At 42.8% G+C, this 17,798-nt stretch overlaps 1 protein-coding gene across 23 annotated transcripts in view; it reads left to right on the top strand.

Annotated features, from left to right (window-relative positions):
- Positions 1-17,798, top strand: part of MTCL1 (microtubule crosslinking factor 1) — a 135,600-nt gene that overhangs the window by 63,701 nt on the left and 54,101 nt on the right. For 9 of the 23 annotated variants that reach the window (XM_035270585.3, XM_078347745.1, XM_078347753.1 and 6 more), the window contains exons 4-6: positions 1,649-1,750; positions 15,653-15,712; positions 16,869-16,946. In XM_035270585.3, coding sequence (XP_035126476.2) covers positions 1,649-1,750; positions 15,653-15,712; positions 16,869-16,946 — 240 coding nt within the window. The remainder of the gene's footprint in view (positions 1-1,648; positions 1,751-15,652; positions 15,713-16,868; positions 16,947-17,798) is intronic. The other 14 variants (XM_035270586.3, XM_035270589.3, XM_035270583.3 and 11 more) reach the window with 5 other exon arrangements.

The raw sequence follows: 17,798 nt of genomic DNA, 5'->3' as shown, positions 1-17,798 counted from the left end.
AAGAAACAGGTTTAATGGACTTATAGTTCCACATGGATGGGGAGACCTCATAATCATGGCAGAAGGTGAAAGGGACATCTCACATGGTGGCAGACAAGAGAAGAAAGCTTGTGCAGGGAAACTCCTCTTTTTAAAACCATCAGATCTCATGAGACTTACTCATTATCACGAGAACATCATGGGAAAGACCTGCCCCCATGATTTGGTTACCTCCCACTAGGTCCTTTCTACACAACACGTGGGAATTCAAGATGAGATTTGGGTAGGGACACAGCCAAACCATATCATCATATAAATGGAGCTGTATAGTATTTGTTCATATTTTGTCTGGCTTATTTCACTTAGCATAATGTTTTCAAGGTTTATTCATGTATTGGAATTTCATTCCTTTCTGTGTCTGAATAGAATTCTGTGGTACATATCAGTCATGTTTTGTTTATCCATCCATGTGCTGATGAGTGCATGGGTTGTTTCCATCTTTTGGCAACTGTGAATCATGCTGCTGTGGGTATTGTTGTTCAGGTATCAGTTTGAGTCCCTGATAATTAGTGTCTTAAAAGGTGTCTTTTTGTAGGCTGAGATTTTCCAAGAGAAGGCTCAAGGACGCCTCATTGAACAGCATCCCCTTGCTGTCATGAGGGCAGGCGGCTGGCATAGTGCTGTGCAGTCTCCACGGTAAAGCTGCACCCCTGCCTGTGAACGTGCACAATGTGGAACCTGTGCATCAGCCAAGAAGCAGCCACGCTGTGTGTGCTGGCACATTTAAACTAGGGTAGCTACCATGACTGCACCCAGCCCAAACATTCAGTTTTCAGGATTCAAGGACAGATACCGATGATGACTTTGTGGCTTCCACCCTTGAGGCCAGAGCCACTGCCACACCCCCAGGGATGGTGACAGGAGCCATCACACTGACAGCTACAAGGAAGAAAGCACAAGAAGACATCAGCACGCTGAGCATGGGGCGTGCAGAAAGGAAATAAGTGGGGAGCCCCTCTCAGTGAGAGGCAGGAAGAGCAGGCGGTCTGAGGCTCTGCCAGATAGGGCAGGAAAGAGGAGATGAGCATGAGAGTACAGAGGGAAGGGGCTAGTGTGGTGCCCCGCTCAGGCTTGGGAAGCAGCGTCTGCACCCATCTGTTGTCACCGTGGCCGCTTCTGGGCTGGGTTACTTTTCAGTTTCTGTGTATTCTTTCTCCTCTTTATTAATTTTATTTTTTATTATTGTTTGGTAGTTTCCATAAAGTTTTCTATATAGTCTACAGGCTTAAATGGTCTTCCAGCTACACAAAGAAATTCTTGTCCCCCTAGAATGATAGTTCACAACCAAGCCTGCTCCATATGTCCTCACTGATAACACGTCTGATGTCTGTCTCGAGGAAGGGGGCCTGTGACAAGATGTGCTGAGTTGTACTGTTGGCTTCAGTTGTGTGCGAGAAAACAGAACTGAAACCTGGAGTTGCCCAGGGCTTTAGAACAAGGAGGAGGAAAACGATGTCCAAGAAAGGGACAGCCATGGAAGCGGCCATCCTGGGGCAGGAACGAGGCTGGCTGGCTGGGGCTCCCCCGAGGGGCCCACCCAAACCCTAGGGTCCAGCCTGCCATAAGGCCCTTATGGGACAGAATCTAAGTCTCTCCTCATTCTTTCCAGTTGGATGCCAGTTCACTTCCCAACGAGATGTCACGTGCTTTTGCATCTGGCTCACGCCACCACCAAAGCAGAGAGTCTCCCGCTCAGCTTGTGTCACACTCTGTAAGCGTCTTAATTTCCATCTAAAACCAATGCTCTTGTATGGAAGAGTTTTCCTAACTTCTTTTCCTTTTATTTCCCTTTCCCCGCTTCACTCTTCTACATATCCTTTGGTTCAGCTGGTCTCTCTCAGCCTTATTGCTCCTTCGATTTTAATATGTTGACGAAAAGTCTTGTCAGTTCCAAAGAGGAGTGTCTGTCCTTTGATAATTAGGCCCTAATAGCAGGGGAGAGAGCACACATCATCGGTTTTTCTCTGGGTGGTTTGACATCCTGTAAACTGTATGTGAAATCACTTTTGCCATTGGCTCTTGGCATAGTTAATTGCATTGTGGAAAATATGACCCACTTATCTCCCTGAAATGATAGAAATAATGCCCTATTTTTGAATTTTGTTAAAATTTTTCCTATGAATTAACAGATGGGTATTTTTATTACAGATTTTATATTCTTGTGAAGTTAGGGTTCTAAATTAATTCTGTTCTATATATAGGATATATAGAAATCATGCAGTTGGAAAAGTTCATACTTCAAACACCTTTTCCATGCAGAGTGAAAAAGGCTTTTTTCTAAACATTGGTTTTTCTCCTAGAGAGAGAAGAAAGCCAAAATGATTAATAGTGGCTCTTTTTCTCTACTTTGTAGAAAGGGGAGGGGGGATGATTAGCACTTGTGAATACTAAACAAGAAAAGAATCCTAACTGGCAGGGTAATATTGCTTTTTATGGTTATCACTTATTAAGCATACTACTTCATTTGATCCTTAAAAAACACTATATATATAAGGAAGGTATTACTATTATTCCCACTTTTTTTCTTTGTTTGTTTGTTTTGAGACAAAGTTTCACTCTTATTGCCCAGGCTGGAGTGCAGTGGTGTGATCTCAGCTCACTGCAACCTCCGCCTCCTGGGTTCAAGTGATTCTCCTGCTTCAGCCTCCAAAGTAGCTGGGATTAAAGGTGCCTGTCACCACACCCAGCTACTTTTTAAAAATATTTAGTAGAGACAGGGTTTCACCATGTTGACCAGGCTGGTCTTGAACTCCTGACCTCAGGTGATCTGCCCCCCTTGGCCTCTCAAAGTGCTGGCATAAGCCACTGTGCTCGGCCCCCAACTTTTAAATAAGGAAATTGAGACCCAGGCTGGATCTATGTGCCTGGATTTGGATGTGAGCATCCATGTCCTTAATTCACCTTTCCCTTTTACCCACATGACCTGGGCACTTTCACATGGTTGCCTGACAGTTGAGACTAGGTGAGGATGTTGGGTCAACTTTTTAATAAAGTTAATTATCCAATGCAAAACAAACTACAATTTGAATTTTCAAAATTTTTCTAAAGGCATATCGTGGAGGCTTTTAAAAATTGGTTGAAATTACACATTCAGTACTGAGAGACACTGACAGGTGCAATTACTTCCCATAATAAAAACAGAAGAAATAAAATGCCCAGAAGAGTCAAAACAAAATAGTGGCCTATGCAGGTATGTGACTAGGGTACCTTGAGGCTGCCTCAGAGCTTGAACTCTGTGGCAAGAACAAGTGAGTTGATACCCAGTGGGATAAAGGAACATTATTCCCCTGGCCTTCGCCTACCTGCAGGCCATTTGCTGCTTGATCTCCAAGGGGCCCCTTCTCTGAACACAAGTTAGTATTTTGAAGCACATTTGCACCTCCGGATGGATGTCGTGGCGGCAAGTGTGTGCTCCCTAGGAAGGTTGATGCAGCCTGTGAGTGGGGTGGAAGTGGAAGGAGGATGGAAAGTTGGGGCAACTATGCCAGAGACACACCCATGCTCTACCCCAGTGAACCCAAGGGGCAAAACATGACTGGCTGAACAGATGACTGATTGAAAAAGCAAAAGTACCTCCATGCCAAGACTCTGCCTGTTGCTGGCCTGGTTGTGTATGTGTCAGAGTTAGCTGTGATGTGGTCAAGCAGAGCACCCTAGAGCGAGAGCCTCCTTCCCCCACAAGTCCTTGGGCAAGTCACTTAACCTTCGCTTGCCTCCATTTTCTCCTGGGTTAGTGGATCACACCGCCTGTCCTCGGGAAGAAGTGGAGCCAACCACGCGAGGGATGGAAGTGCACACAGGAGGGTACTGTAGCTACTCAGGCAAGCCACTCTTCCCATACTTCCTCCAAGGAAGCTTCTCTTTTGGATGGGAGTGATTCTGTTGAATAATAAAATCAGAGAAGCTAAGCCTTAGAAGGACCCAGGACATGTACTTTCATCTTTGGAACAGTGATAAAGCAGAGGAAGTCATGCGGTCTCCTGGGAGACGGAAGGTCTCTCCAGGCAGGGAGCAGCCACATTAGAGAAGGAAGTGGGCAGGCCTTCCACACAAACGAGCGTCCTGATTGGGCCTCTCTCCTTCTCTCACTCAGAAACCATTAGAGTCCAGCTTGATTGCAGAAATGGATCTAGATAGACAGCTCTAGGAGGAGCCATCCCAACACAATGCTGCCACAAGTCTGAATAATGCACACACTTGCCCTTATATACCCACAGGAGGTCTTCCAGATTTTTTAGCTTGCAGATAAAGATCCAGCAACATCTGGATTTTCTCAGATCAGCACTTAATGTGAGAAGCTGGTCATATATTGGTGTCATTTAGAAGACAAAACATGAGATTGATGTGTTTATAAGAGCACAAAGTGGATTCTCCACACAAGAAAGGCATGGTAAATGAGCACTCCAGGCCTGCATTTCAGCAGGGGCGTGCGAAGGAATGATGCCTCATGAGGCCTCCTCCATTATCCCCCATGTAGCGTCTGTTCTGTGAGCCGATCCACTGAGCTATCACCTAGGTGAGGCATGAGCTCTTTGGGAGAAAGGAGCAGCTCTCTCTCTGGTGGCTGCTGCAGGGACTCTCTGCAGGCTCTGTGCCCTGGTCATTGCATTGGGGGCTGGGGCCTGAGGCACCCCAGTGGGGACTTGCGGACGATGGCTTTAGCTGTTGAAAGGCTGCAGTGAAAACACTGTCTCTGGCAACTGATCCTGCTTTTCAGCACTGTCTGCAGTGTTCTGCCTCATAAATATAATATACTAGCAGAGATATTCACAGTTGGGGGTGTTAACCTTCTTAGCCTGTGTGTTCATTCCAGACAGCACCAGAGATAATCAGACTGGCTTCTTTGGTTTTCATCACATGAAACAATGGCTGATTTTATTTTTTCTGTCAAATGCGAGCTCCCAGCTGGAGCCCTGGCCCAGCCACCTTCCTTGGAGAGGGCCTGGGCAGGACAGAACTGAGGGTGGGCAGGTGCAGCTGGGGCACTTCTCCCTCTGTTCTGCTCTGTCCCCGTCCTTAGTCCCAGGGCTGGCTATTGTTTTTTGATGATTTTCTTCTGTTCCCAGCTTGCCTTTTAGGGGAAGCATGTTCATTCCCAGGCCTCACTGGCTGACCCACATTAAAGACCAGGGCTGGCCAGCCTTTTCTGCAGCATGAGAGCAGCTCTCTAGCCTCCAGGGGTTTGTCCTGCTGTAGGAGCAGGTGGCATCCTGTGCCTCTCCCTGCAGAGGTTACAGCTCTTGCCTAATTAAATCATCTGTAGTTCCCAGGACAGTTAGCAGAGGCCGATGGAGGAGGGAGGGAGAGTTTTTGCTCCTTAAGAATCATGAGATCATGGAGCAAAAAGTTACCCCTCCTCTTAAATCAGTTAATCAGTTAAAGTATGTGCCCTGGGGCTTAGAGCTGGGGATCCAGGCTGCCAGTGCTTGGACTTAAGAACTGCTGAAGATTTGCCCAAGGGGCATCAATAGCTTTTGTGTAGTAATGCTAGCCAGTGATGCTTTTGATATTTCAGTGTAATGTAGTAGATGATTTATGGAACCAAGCAGTGGCTCCCGATAACAAGGATCCTAGGCAGATATGGGTCAGTAAATCGGACAGGGTGTTATTAGGCCTCGCCTAGTGGGAGAGTCTCTTGGATAGGAAGCCTTCAGCCTGGGAAGGCAATTAGGGCTTCAGAGTCTCATTTGCTGTCCTCAAATGTACATTAAGCCTTACTTTGTCCTCTGTGCAAAGATGTATTTGATGATCCCCAGTGGCACAGAGCTAATCCTGCCTGGGGGTTAATCCTGCGGTTTAATCTCCTGTTCATTTCTGTCTGGCTTGAGTGCCCAGGGTCCATCAGTCTTATCCATTATTTCCAGGTGAGGCAGAGCAGAGGTTTAATGGGGGTGTGGATGTTTGCATTACACTCAGTCAATTCCATTGTCTTTAAAAAGTAAGAACCTTTCTGATTTGAAAAAATAATATTAATCTTAACTATTTGGGGGAATGGAAAAAATCTACAAACAAAAACATAAAGTCGTCCATAATTCTATTCCCCGTTGATAAGACCTGTTAGCATTTTAGTGTATTTGTTTCCAAACATTTCCAAGACAAAAATATGGGGAATTTAATCTTGTTGAGATGATATTAAGTACATATTTTGAATCCAACATTTAAAATGTGGATGTTTTATGAAAAATTTTTTGTCATTAAAATGTTTTAGTAAATATTTTTAATGGCTACACAATATTATATTAACTGTTTTTAGTGCAAATGAAAATTTATGTGCCTGATATCTTTCTTCCCAACATTTTATTATGAAAATTTTCAAACAGATAGCAAACCTTAAAGAATTTTATAGTGAATACATCTGTTATCCCCACCATTCACGCTGTATGCTAACACTGCACTATACTCAGTTTATCACATGTCTGTCTACCTATCTTTTTATTCATTCACCCATCTTATTTCTTAGTGCATTTGAAAATAAATTGTAGATATTCACTGTCTCTAAAATACATGTTGTTAACTCGAGTTAAATTTTTGTTTGTATCTTTTTTGAGTTAACTCACATAGACAGAAATGCACAAATCTTAAGTTCACATTTGCTGAGTTTTACAACTGTATATACAAAGTTTTACTACTTGTAATGGTGTACTCTATAATTAGAACGATACTTAAAGTCAAATCAGAGGGTCTGTAGGGTATGTTGGCAGATTAGTGTAAAATAGTATCAGGAGTAACTCAGAACTTTCTATGTGTTAAATATTTTTTGACATTACATGCATCTGAAAAACTGATGATGAATTTTCTCTCAAAAGAGGGCAACATTTTAATATATCATTTATTTGTATGATTTTTTTCAGCTTGGTTTTGTTTTCAAAGTAGTTCTAACTCTCTTGCATCAATTCATCAAACTAGGAAATAATTTCCATCTCTTGATGGACTGGTAGATTTCCTTCCATTAGACCAATGGCAGAGGTGGGAACAAATTATTATTATTATTATTTTGAGATGGAGTCTTGCTTTGTCACCCAAGCTGGAGTGCAGTGTTGTGATCCTGGCTCACTGCAACCTCTGCCTCCCAGGTTCAAGCAATTCTCTTGCCTCAGCCTCCTCAGTAGCTGGGATTACAGGCATGCACCACCACATAGGCCCAGCTAATTTTTGTATTTTTAGTAGAGATGGGGTTTCACCATGATAGCCTGGCTGGTCTCAAACTCCTGACCTCACGTGATTTACCTGCCTCAGCCTCCCAAAGTGCTGGGAATACAGGCGTGAGAGAGGGCGCCCAGCTGGGAACAGATTATTTTCTAAAAGACACAGCCTTATATTCAGTCTGATAGGCAAATGTCGTATGTTTCTACAGACTTTCAACTTTTATGAATGCCCAAGGGCCTATTCATAGGGGCTTCTCAAACGTAGGATTCTGATTCCATATTTCCTACTGTGTGTGCTTTGTGGTTTTGCTAAGTGCCTGCATGGATGTGCCCAGAGTTGGGATTCTTGCAATTTGGGGGAAGGATACTTTGTTTTTGCTGCAGTCATCATTATGGTTTTGTGATGGTCATTAGTTTTCATTTTTCTTTACACCTTAATTATAATTTACAGTTTTACTTTATCTTTGGTTTAGTTTATTTTGCAGTGTTTGGTTCAGAGTACTGTGTGATAGTATGTTTTAGTCAGCCATTTTCCAAAAACTAGGCTTCAAGGTACATATCTCAAAGGTTAAAGTGAACCAAACCAGCTCATATTGCAAAGCAAATATATATATTCCCAAGTTTGCAGGTGCAGTGTTCTTTCTCCAGGAGAAAGTGGTGTTTGCTGGGTGGTGTGCTGGGCGTCCCTGTCATCCCAGGTGGCCTGGTGACCCTGACCTTCCACTTACTGGCCAGGCTGTTTCCTTTTGCTTTTCCGAACTCTTTGACTTGGCTGCTGGGAATCCCAAACCATGCTCTGGCTCATGTCTCTGCTCTTCTTTAGCCAAAGTGTATCCATGTAATTTTCCTCTTCTTTCCCTCATTTACTTACAACATTTGTCCTCTAATAATAGCTTTCTGTCTTTCTTTTCCAAAGAAGGACTTCTGCTGTCTCAGAAGTCTGCAGCCTCAGATCCTCTGAGAAATCGTCAGTGCCAACAAATATTATTTCATAGCCATGAGATACCTGTGAATGTAGCAACTTGTAACAATTACCATAATAGTCCTTTGTGCTCTTTTGCCAAAGAAAGGCAAAGAATTTTTGGATGAAAAAAAATTGGCAATTTGGGGCTCACAAACCTTGAGAAAACGGCCCAAATTTGGGAGATTGGGCTTTGAGAGCCCTGGAAGGTAGCACTGAGGGTCTAAGGGCTGTGACCTTGAAAGTAGACTTAGAGTTGGGCCGAGGTTGGTGGCCCATCTCCAAGTTTAAGGGACCTTGAAACATTACCCAACTTTTGACTGTGTTTTAGTTTTCTTGTCTGTTACTCAGTGGTAATAACATATGCCTCCCCGGGCTCTTGTCAGCATTGAATTAGATTAGATATTGTCTTAGTCAGCTTGGGCTGCTGTAACAAAATATCACAAGCTGGGGGCTTAAAGAAAACACATTTATTTCTCACAGTTCTGGAGGCCACAGAGTCCAAGGTCAGGTTGGGTTCTGGTGAGAACCTTCTTTCTGGCTTGCAGAAAACTGCCTTCTCCATGAATCCTCCCATGGCAGTGAGAGGAAGCTCTGATGTGTATTCCTTGAGCTAATCTCATTGAGGGGGTTCCACCTTCATGACATCATCAGAACCTAATTATCTTCCAAAGGCCTCACTTCCTAATACCAGCACACTGAGAATCAGGGCTTCCACAAATGAATTTGGTGAGAAACAAACATTTACTCCTAACAGATGTATAAAGAGAGAGTTTAGCATTGTGCCCAACACATATGGTAGTTGTTAATATCATTATCATCACTGTGCTCTTAACAGGGCCAAGGAGAAAGGGTTTCCTTTGTGTTACGGCTAAGGACGGTTTTCCACTGGATCTGATAAGGGATTTGTGTTTATTGGGTCCCGCTGTGTGATTCCAGTGCAAGGTGAAGCAGGCAGCTCCAGGGTGTGAAAAGAACCGGGCTCCCTGGGAACTATTAGAGGGATGGGTGAAAACATAAATAAATAAATAATACATTTTATGGCATAATATTTAGAATAAAACTAAATAAAACAAAAGGATGAGTAAAGAGGAGGAAGGGGGAGGAGGCATCTTCCAGACAGGACCTAGTGCTTCTGGCTGAATGAGAGGCTAATAATTCACATCCTTCACATCTTGTAGCACTTAAATGACAACTTTAATATGTGTAAAATGATCTTTTTTAAAAAAATTATTTTATGCAATAGAGATGGGGTCTTGCACTATTGCTCAGGCTACTCTTGACCTGGCCTCAAATGATCCTCCTACCTCAGCCTCCCAAAGTGCTGGAATTACAGGCATGAGCTACCATGACCAATCTAATATGAGTAAAAAAATCTTAATAACTTCCTTCTAAAAAGGAGAAGAAGACCTCTGCATCTTCATTTCCTTAATCTGGTTTTATACCTGTGTGTGATATAAACTAGCCCCAAAAACTTACAAACTTTGTAAATAATAATATGTAAGAATTCTGAAAAATTTCAGTCTGCATCTGTATCCTCATTCTCATGCTGACTTATAATTTACAGCATCCTAATTTTTATTTGTCTTCTTTATTACCAATCTAAATCTTTTAAAAATTTGGACTTTCAAAGTCTGTCTCTGACACACTTTAGCAATTGAGAGCTTGTCAGTTATTTGGAAGAAGTTGGCCAACTTAAAATAGGAAGCATTAAGAATTGACATGAAACTCCAAATAATTGCCTAACTTCATATTTTATTTAATCATTTTAAATGACAAATGATTTGTACTCAGCAAAGAATCAGCCTTAGGTGGATTCAATTTGAATTCACAAACTTAATTTTTTTTCTTTGTAGTAGGAATATGCAATTGATTTGCTGCCAATTGACCAGGCTAAAAGGAGAGAGTAGGCCAGATGCTGTGGCTCACGCCTGTAATCCTAGCACTTTGGGAGGCCGAGGTGTGTGGATCACCTAAGGTCAGGAGTTCAAGACCAGCCTGGCCATCATGGTGAAACCCCATCTTAAAAAAAGAAAAAAAAGGAGAGAGTAGAATTAGTCACTAGGCCAAGCTCCCATTGGGGGGTTCACTTTATTTGATAGTCTGCATTTACCTGTTTCTGTCAATATTCCTTGGAAGAGATGCTCCGCTGGATCTCCAAGGCATCCACAGTAATAGACTGGGCATGACTAATATGGACACACATTGTCCTACTCCCGTGGTCGCTTCACCCAGGGTCTGGTGGCATCCAGCACTTTACACTGGACAAGACCCTGGCTATTGAGGAGCCTGCATGGCTCCATGCTGGAAGCACAGTGATTGTTCTTCATGACTGCTTGGCACTTGGCCAGGGGACCACATGCCTGGAGACACATAGTGCAGTGGGGTACCTGGCCAGTTTCCCCAACCTTCAGGGGGCTTCCTGGTCTTTTTAACCAACCACATATGCATAGGTTATACTCAAAGGACCAAGCTAATGAAAACAATATCATCTTATGGGAAGAGACCCAAGAAACTGGTGAATAACCTCCACTGAATTGCCATTGTAGTCCCACATAGGAGGTCTGTGATAGTCTCTTTTCTCTAATGTCTCTAAAATACAAGTTTTATTTTCTTGACTTTTCTTTTTTTATCTTAAAGGAAATAATACTTACTGTGGATCATTTGTGAAAAGCCACAAAAAAGAAAATGAAAGATCACTCATAATTCTGTCATCTGAAGATGATGACCATTAACACTTTGGGGTATACTGCTTCAGGCCACTTTCCTAACATATATATTACATTTATTTATATGTTAAGCATTTTGAGATCACCAAATACATGCTGTCTATAATCTGCATTTTCTTTATAGTGTGTTGTGAGCATTTCTTGTATTCTTAAATAGTCTTCAAAAGCATGACTATCTATAAATCTAGTATACAACATGGAGACTATAATGAATCCTATTGTATTGTGTACTAGTGATTTGTCAAGAGCATAGCTTTTTAGGGATGCTAACCACAAAAAAAAAAAAATAAGAAGAAAGAAAAGTAACAGTGTGAGATAATGGTTATGTTGATTTACCTAACTATAGCAATCACTTCACTATGTGTATTCTGAGATGAGTATGTCAAAACATCATGTTGTGTATCTTAAATATATACAATAAAAGGAAAAAGCAATCATAATACCTCCATAGTACTTACTCACCATGATAGAAGGTGCTGTGATAAGCATTCTCATCCATAAATCTCCGTGCATGTCTCTTGTCCTTAGGGTACGTTCCCAGAGGTGGAATTTCGCCTCTTGACCTATGCCTTTGTAAGGCCCAGTTGCCCCCCTGAGATGCTGTGGGTTTCTCACACCCCTTCATCTGCACAGAAGTGCCTGTCTCTCTGGGTTCATGCTAACACTGAGTGCCCTACTTTTTTGAGTCTATAAATCTCTAAGTAAAAAAAGAATCTTATTTTAATCATCAGTAATTGTGTTTATTGGCCGTTTGTTTGTTTTATTAAGATGTATTTTTTGTTGCTTACAAGAAACTACTCTTTGTCATGTGTTAGAAAAATCTTCTCTCTAGTTTGTCATTTGCCTTTTAATATTTTTTTTAAAAGATAAGAATATTACTAATCAGTCTTTTCTCTGGATGTTTCTGCTTTTGTTTCTGTGTTTATAAAGGCCGTGCCTCAAGAACAAATATCAATTCATCTTTTTTCTAGTTCCTTTATGATGTTTTTGCATCTAAAATTTTAATTCATCTAAGATTTATCTTGATATAGTATGAATCTTACTTTTCTTGATCTCACAATGTGTATAGTTGTTTCACCAACACAAACCAAATAGTTCATCCTTTCATCACTAGTTCACAGGATGACCTGTGTCAATTGTTAAAAATCTATTTCTGAGCCCTCTGTTTAGTTCCATTAATCTAATTCTTATACCAGCACCAAACCATTATATTGTATTTTTATATCTAATAGCACAAATACTGTCATTATTTTTCCTTTTCAAAGTGTTCTTAGCAATTTTCACCAATTTATTTTTCTAAATTGGGGTCAGCAAACTAGTTTGAGGCTTTGCAAGCCATAACAGTTTGTCAGTAGTGCTCAACTCTGCTCTGGCAGTGCAGAGCAGCCACAGACAGTGATAAATGAGGCTGTATTCTAATTAAACTTTGTTTACAAAACAGGCCATGGGTTGATTTGTTCTGAGGGCTATGGTTTGCCAACTTCTGTTCTTGATGAGTTTTTGAATTAGCTCATAAACACATAAAATGTGTAAATACACATATACACTCTTTTCAAATATATGTGTGTGTATGTATATATATATTTTTTAAGGGATTTGGTTACAATGGCATCATACTTACAAAATGATTTGGAAGAAACATGGCATTTTTATAACATAAGGTCTTCCCATTAGGCAGCATTAAGTGTTATTTTATGTTGATCCTCAGTGTTTTATGATTTCCTTCATACAGGTTCTGCAAATTTCTGGTTAACTTATTTATTTCTTTATTTCTTTATTTTAAATTTATTTTGTGAGAGGGAGTCTCACTCTGTTGCCCAGGCTAGAGTGCAGTGGCACGATCTCAGCTCACTACAAACTCCACGTCCCAGGTTCAAGAGATTCTCCTGCCTTAGTCTCCCGAGTACCTGGGATTACAGGTGTAAGCCACAATGCCCAGCTAATTTTTGTATTTTCAGTAGAGACAGGGTTTCAGCGTGTTGGCCAGGCCAGTCCTGAACTCCTGACCTCAAGTGATCTACCCACCTTGGCCTCGGCCTCCCGAAGTGCTAGGATTGCAGGCATGAGCCACTGTGCTGGGCCTCTTGTTAACTTTAAAACTTTGACTCTTGTGAATGGAGTCTGAATGGAAGAGGAGTGTCCCATGACTCCCTGCCTGTTCTGTGATTTGCTAGAAGGATGTCAGGACTCAGGGCTCTAGTTGACAGCCCATCAGCAAGGGGAAGGAACACATGGGGTGGGGGTGGCTGGAAGAGTCCATCCAAGGGCTCCCACCCAGCATGTGCTCCAGCGGCCAGCCTCAAATGCAGCAACCCAGGATTCTGCATAGATTTTGTCTCCAGTTCAAACTTTGATTTTACTTGTATTTAGTTTTCTTTAGTGCATACCTTGGGAGAATGTGATGAAACCCAGGTACACCCAGCTCTGCACTCACTGCGGGCCCTGATTGCCATTACAGCCCTGGAATTAAATCCCTTAGGTTAAAGCTTGGGAGCAGGCTCTCTCCCTTCTATTTTGAATCATCAGGATTTATCTCACTCAGCTTATTCAAATAAAAGAAACATCTGGCTGGACACGTGATCCCAGCACTTTGGGAGGCCAAGGCAGGTGGATCACCTGAGGTCAGGAGTTTGAGACCAGCCTGGGCAATGTGATGAAACCTCGTCTCTACTAAAAAAAAAAAAAAATACAAAAAATTAGCTAGGCGTGGTGGTATGCACCTGTAATCCTAGCTACTTGGGAGGCTGAGGCAGGAGAATCGCTTAAACCTGGGAGGTGGAGGTTGCAGTGAGCTGAGATCACCACTACACTCCAGCTTGGGCAACAGAGCAAGATTCCATCTCAAAACAAAACAAACAAAAGAAACTTCTTAACTGAAGCATGAAGGTAAAAATCTTGGGAAACTTCCTTATTAAGGGTGGAGAAACTTAAGCTGTTAGAACCAGGCTAACCTTTACCTGTTGAAGGAGACTGGTTCTCTTTGTGGTGTGACCTGCTTTACCAAAAAGATGAAATAAAGCCTCCTGCAGCTGGGATTCCTTCCACCTTTGTTAGCCAGAGAGCCTGCCACCCCCACCCCATGATGATTCTGTGACCCTCTTCACCCCTCTGCCCTGAGGGTCTTCTCTCAATTATCTATTTTCGTTTTTCCAGGTCTCTAGCCTCCTAAAGGCTAAGGGGCAACTAGAATTTTAACTGTTTCTTAACAAGGATTCCTCCAATAAATGGCAAGGCCTGACATTCTGAGAGTGAGACACTTAAAATGTGAACAGTACTGAGTTAATGAACTTAAGTTCTAACTGCGATGTAAGTAACTTGCATAGAGCCTCCTTTGCAAAGCCTTCTGATACAGGGTGGGCACCGAGGAATAAAGCCGAGAGAGAGGGCTCTGAGCAGACCTCAGATGAGGTCCCTGATAACCGAGGTGGAGCTGCAGAAGGAAAGGAGGTAGGTGTCAGGGACAGGCTCTTCCCTTTTGCAGGTTTGCCTTGATAGGTCTGGGGCCAGCAGAGGTCTGCTTCCCCACCTGCTTCCTTCCAGCTTTACTCAGGATTAACTTAATCTTTGCAGATTAAGAGGCTACAAATCTCTTCATATTCCTCTAGGATGCTTCTCACTTCTCATTTCTTTCTGCCTTCACACTTTCCCTTTGCAGGAGCTGGCCTGGCTCCCAGTTTGTCGTAGACACCCCTGGGCCCCTTTATTCATACTCCTGTTTGTGTTTTCAGATGTATTTGCACTTTCTTGCCTGGAGTCTATGATGTAAAACTAGTCAGGGCTCCCAGGCATGAAAGGACACAGCCAAGGCCTTCATTTCACATAGAAATAAGTTATGAACTTTGTAAGATCTTTAAGATGGAGGATTAGCCGTGAATTGGAGTGGGTTTTTTGAGAATTTCACAACCTAGTTAGGTTTTCTGTATAAACAAGGGCCGCCCTTGTCTTCCTTCACACCACTTTTTATCTGGCCACTCAGGAAACACCAGTTAATTTTTTTTTTTCTGAGACAGGGTCTTGCTTTGTTGCCCAGGCTAAAGTACAGGGCTACAGGCCTGATCATAGCTCATTGCAGCCTTGAACTCCTGGGCTCAGACAGTTCTCCCACCTCAGTTACCCTAGTAGCTGGGACTACAGGCACACAACTCCACACCCAGCTAAGTTTTTAAAAATTATTTTTTTGTGGAGACAAAGTCTTACTACTATGTTGTCCAGGATGGTCTTGAACTCCTGGCCCCAAGTGATCTTCCTGCCTTGGCATCCCAAAGCATCGGGATTATAGGCATAAGCCACTGCGCCTGGCCAGGAAACACCAATTAATTCTCATGTTAGCCCAAATAAAACATAATTTGGAAGGTGAACCAACTCCAGAAAGCCGAGTTACCTGTTTCCCCAACTTCCTGCCTTTTTCCTCTTCTTTTTGCCTTCTCTGCATTGTTAAAATTGTTCCAGCTAGCCTCCTTTTTCATTTAACTAGATACTTAAGGAATTCCCCAAATACAATAGTTAGGATTTTAAGAATCTTAGGATTCAAAGACTTCATCAGACTTCTCCAACTACATTTACAGGTTGACTCTAAGTTGTTTTTTATTTTATTTATTTATTTATTTATTTTATTCTACTCTTAGCAAAGATCTCATTTATTCTAAGTTGTTTATTGATTCTGGTGGGAAACAGCCTCTGTCCAATGTGTGTGTCCCTACGTGTGGGGATGATGTTCGCTGGTGCTGGCCGTCACGTGTGAGCCCTTGGTCACAGAACGTCACTTGGTTCTATTTCAGAGTTCCCTAAAAAGAAGAAGCAGTCGGGAAATATACAAAGAGAAGAAAACCTTTAACCAGGTAAGCAGAGGTTTTCATTCTCATGCTATATCTCCTATAAGTGAAGTCACTTTTTAAATTTTTAATTTTTTCAATAAGTGTTAGCTTTGCCTTTAAAACATTCAGAGAAACATTACCTGCCCAAATACGTGGCCTCATTCCTAACTTCCACAGGGTGGACATTTTCTTTCTAAACCCACAGCTCCTTCCTCTTGTTTCTCCCTCACGCTGACAAGCTGGTGATTTCTTCAGGAAAAAGAACTGGCTTTGTGTGAAACAGAACTAAGTGTAGTCTAGGGGCCTGGTGGTACTCATAAGTGGGAAAAAATGTTTGACCTTCAAAGTCATCCACACAGTGAAATAAAACCTCCACTGTGGTGTTCAGTCATTTCATAGGCCATTCTTTTGAATGTTGTTGCTTTTGTTTTTTAACGTGCAAGGCAAACAATATCTTAAATGGTTCTAATTGAAGGTAAAATATTCTCAGCCCTTTCTAGATGGACAGTATGTATTCTTCAAAACTTTCCTAGCTTTTCTGTAAAGCTGTTTAATGGGATTCTTTTCTAAAAATTGCTGCTAGCATTAGGTGGTAGAGAGAACAAAGGTGTTATTGGGATATCAGCTCACTGCACTCTGAGAGCAAGTAGTAATTAGAGAGACACAATGAGTTGGGGTAACTAAGAGCTCAGCGACCTCCACCGACCTGGTGCAGCCCAGTCCCTGTGAACTGCCCTCATAAGGATCCCCTCGGGTTTCTCGATTCTCCAAACTCACTGATCCCCAGGGCGTCATTCAAGGAGGGGCAGGCCCCTGTAGCAGCAGGAACACTAAAGCCTAACTGTTCCTTTCCACCCTCCCAGCCTCCCAGTCTCACTTTGGAATCTATTAATAACAGGGAGATTAAAGTCTGCCATCCTGCTGCTGGGTGCTTATACTCTCCTGGGCTGAGAGTGTTTTCAGTTGACTGGCTCTTGCCCAGGGAAGATCTTTTCCTTAATAGGGGAAATTCTGCCCCATTGTGAAATGAACAGCATGGAGTTGCATTCACCCTTTGGGTAAAATGGGCCAAGAACAGGAGCTGCTGCTCCTTAGGCAAGTGTCAGAAACCCAGGTACCTGGGATGCATTGAACCACCCGCCCGGCCTGCAGGATTATTGAGAAAGCAGTTTCTGTTTAGCAGAATGGTGGAATGGAGCGCCCTGGGAACTGCAGGCCCGCAACCAAAACCCAAAGGAAGCTGGCGCCCCGGCGCAAGGTAGGCACGCGGGCAGTCACCCGCTTGGGGTGCTGGCTGGACGGCCGACTTGCAAGCCAAAGAATATATACAGAGAGTGATATATTTCTGTTGCTTGGCAAGGCCTTTCTCGCTGGTGGTGATGGTGGTGGGCCCCTGGGTGTCTCCCTGTCCTGGCCATGCCTGTCCTCTGCCCACATCAGGAATCGTGTGTCATATGGAAGTTTGGACTTCACCTGCTTTCACACTGCATTCCTGGGGCTATCCAATGATCTCTTGAAAGCAGAAATGATATCCTTCAGTTTAGACTCTGTTTTGCCCCCTTCACTAGAGTCTTGGCAGAGTTTTAAGAAGTCTACGATTACAAGATAAGATGGGCATCCAGCCTCCCACTGCCTGAGCTGAAGCTGTGATTTCCCATCTTATGAGAAGGAGTGGCTTCCCCCACTCAGAACAGGCTGAGCTCAGCTTCCCTCAGGCCACCCCTCTCCTGCACACAACAGCCAGCAGGTGCAGCGAGTCCTGCTTCAGCTGCCTCCACCTCACAGAGGATGTCTGACCCCTTCATTTAATATACACTCTCCCATGGCTTCCAGGATGGTCTTTCTTTCAAAAACTGCTTTAGCCTTGGTGGCAGGCCTCATAGTGCATGTGTGGGTAGTTAAATAGATATGACAGCATGATTTAATCATATGTTAGACTTCCTGGTGCTTAGATAGCTTTTTTCTTTAAGGACTGAGAAGACATTTTGGACATTTTATCAATCCTCAGGTAATCTACAAATTGACACTCGTTAGAGTATGTCATAGGATCTTGCTGCTTTTACTGACTTGGGTTTAGGTTCAAGGAGATGGAGGAGAATTCTATGATAGA

This window comes from Callithrix jacchus, chromosome 13, assembly GCF_049354715.1.
Source record: "Callithrix jacchus isolate 240 chromosome 13, calJac240_pri, whole genome shotgun sequence".
NCBI classification, from domain to species: Eukaryota; Metazoa; Chordata; class Mammalia; order Primates; family Cebidae; genus Callithrix; species Callithrix jacchus.
This window is presented reverse-complemented; position numbering and strand designations above follow the sequence as displayed.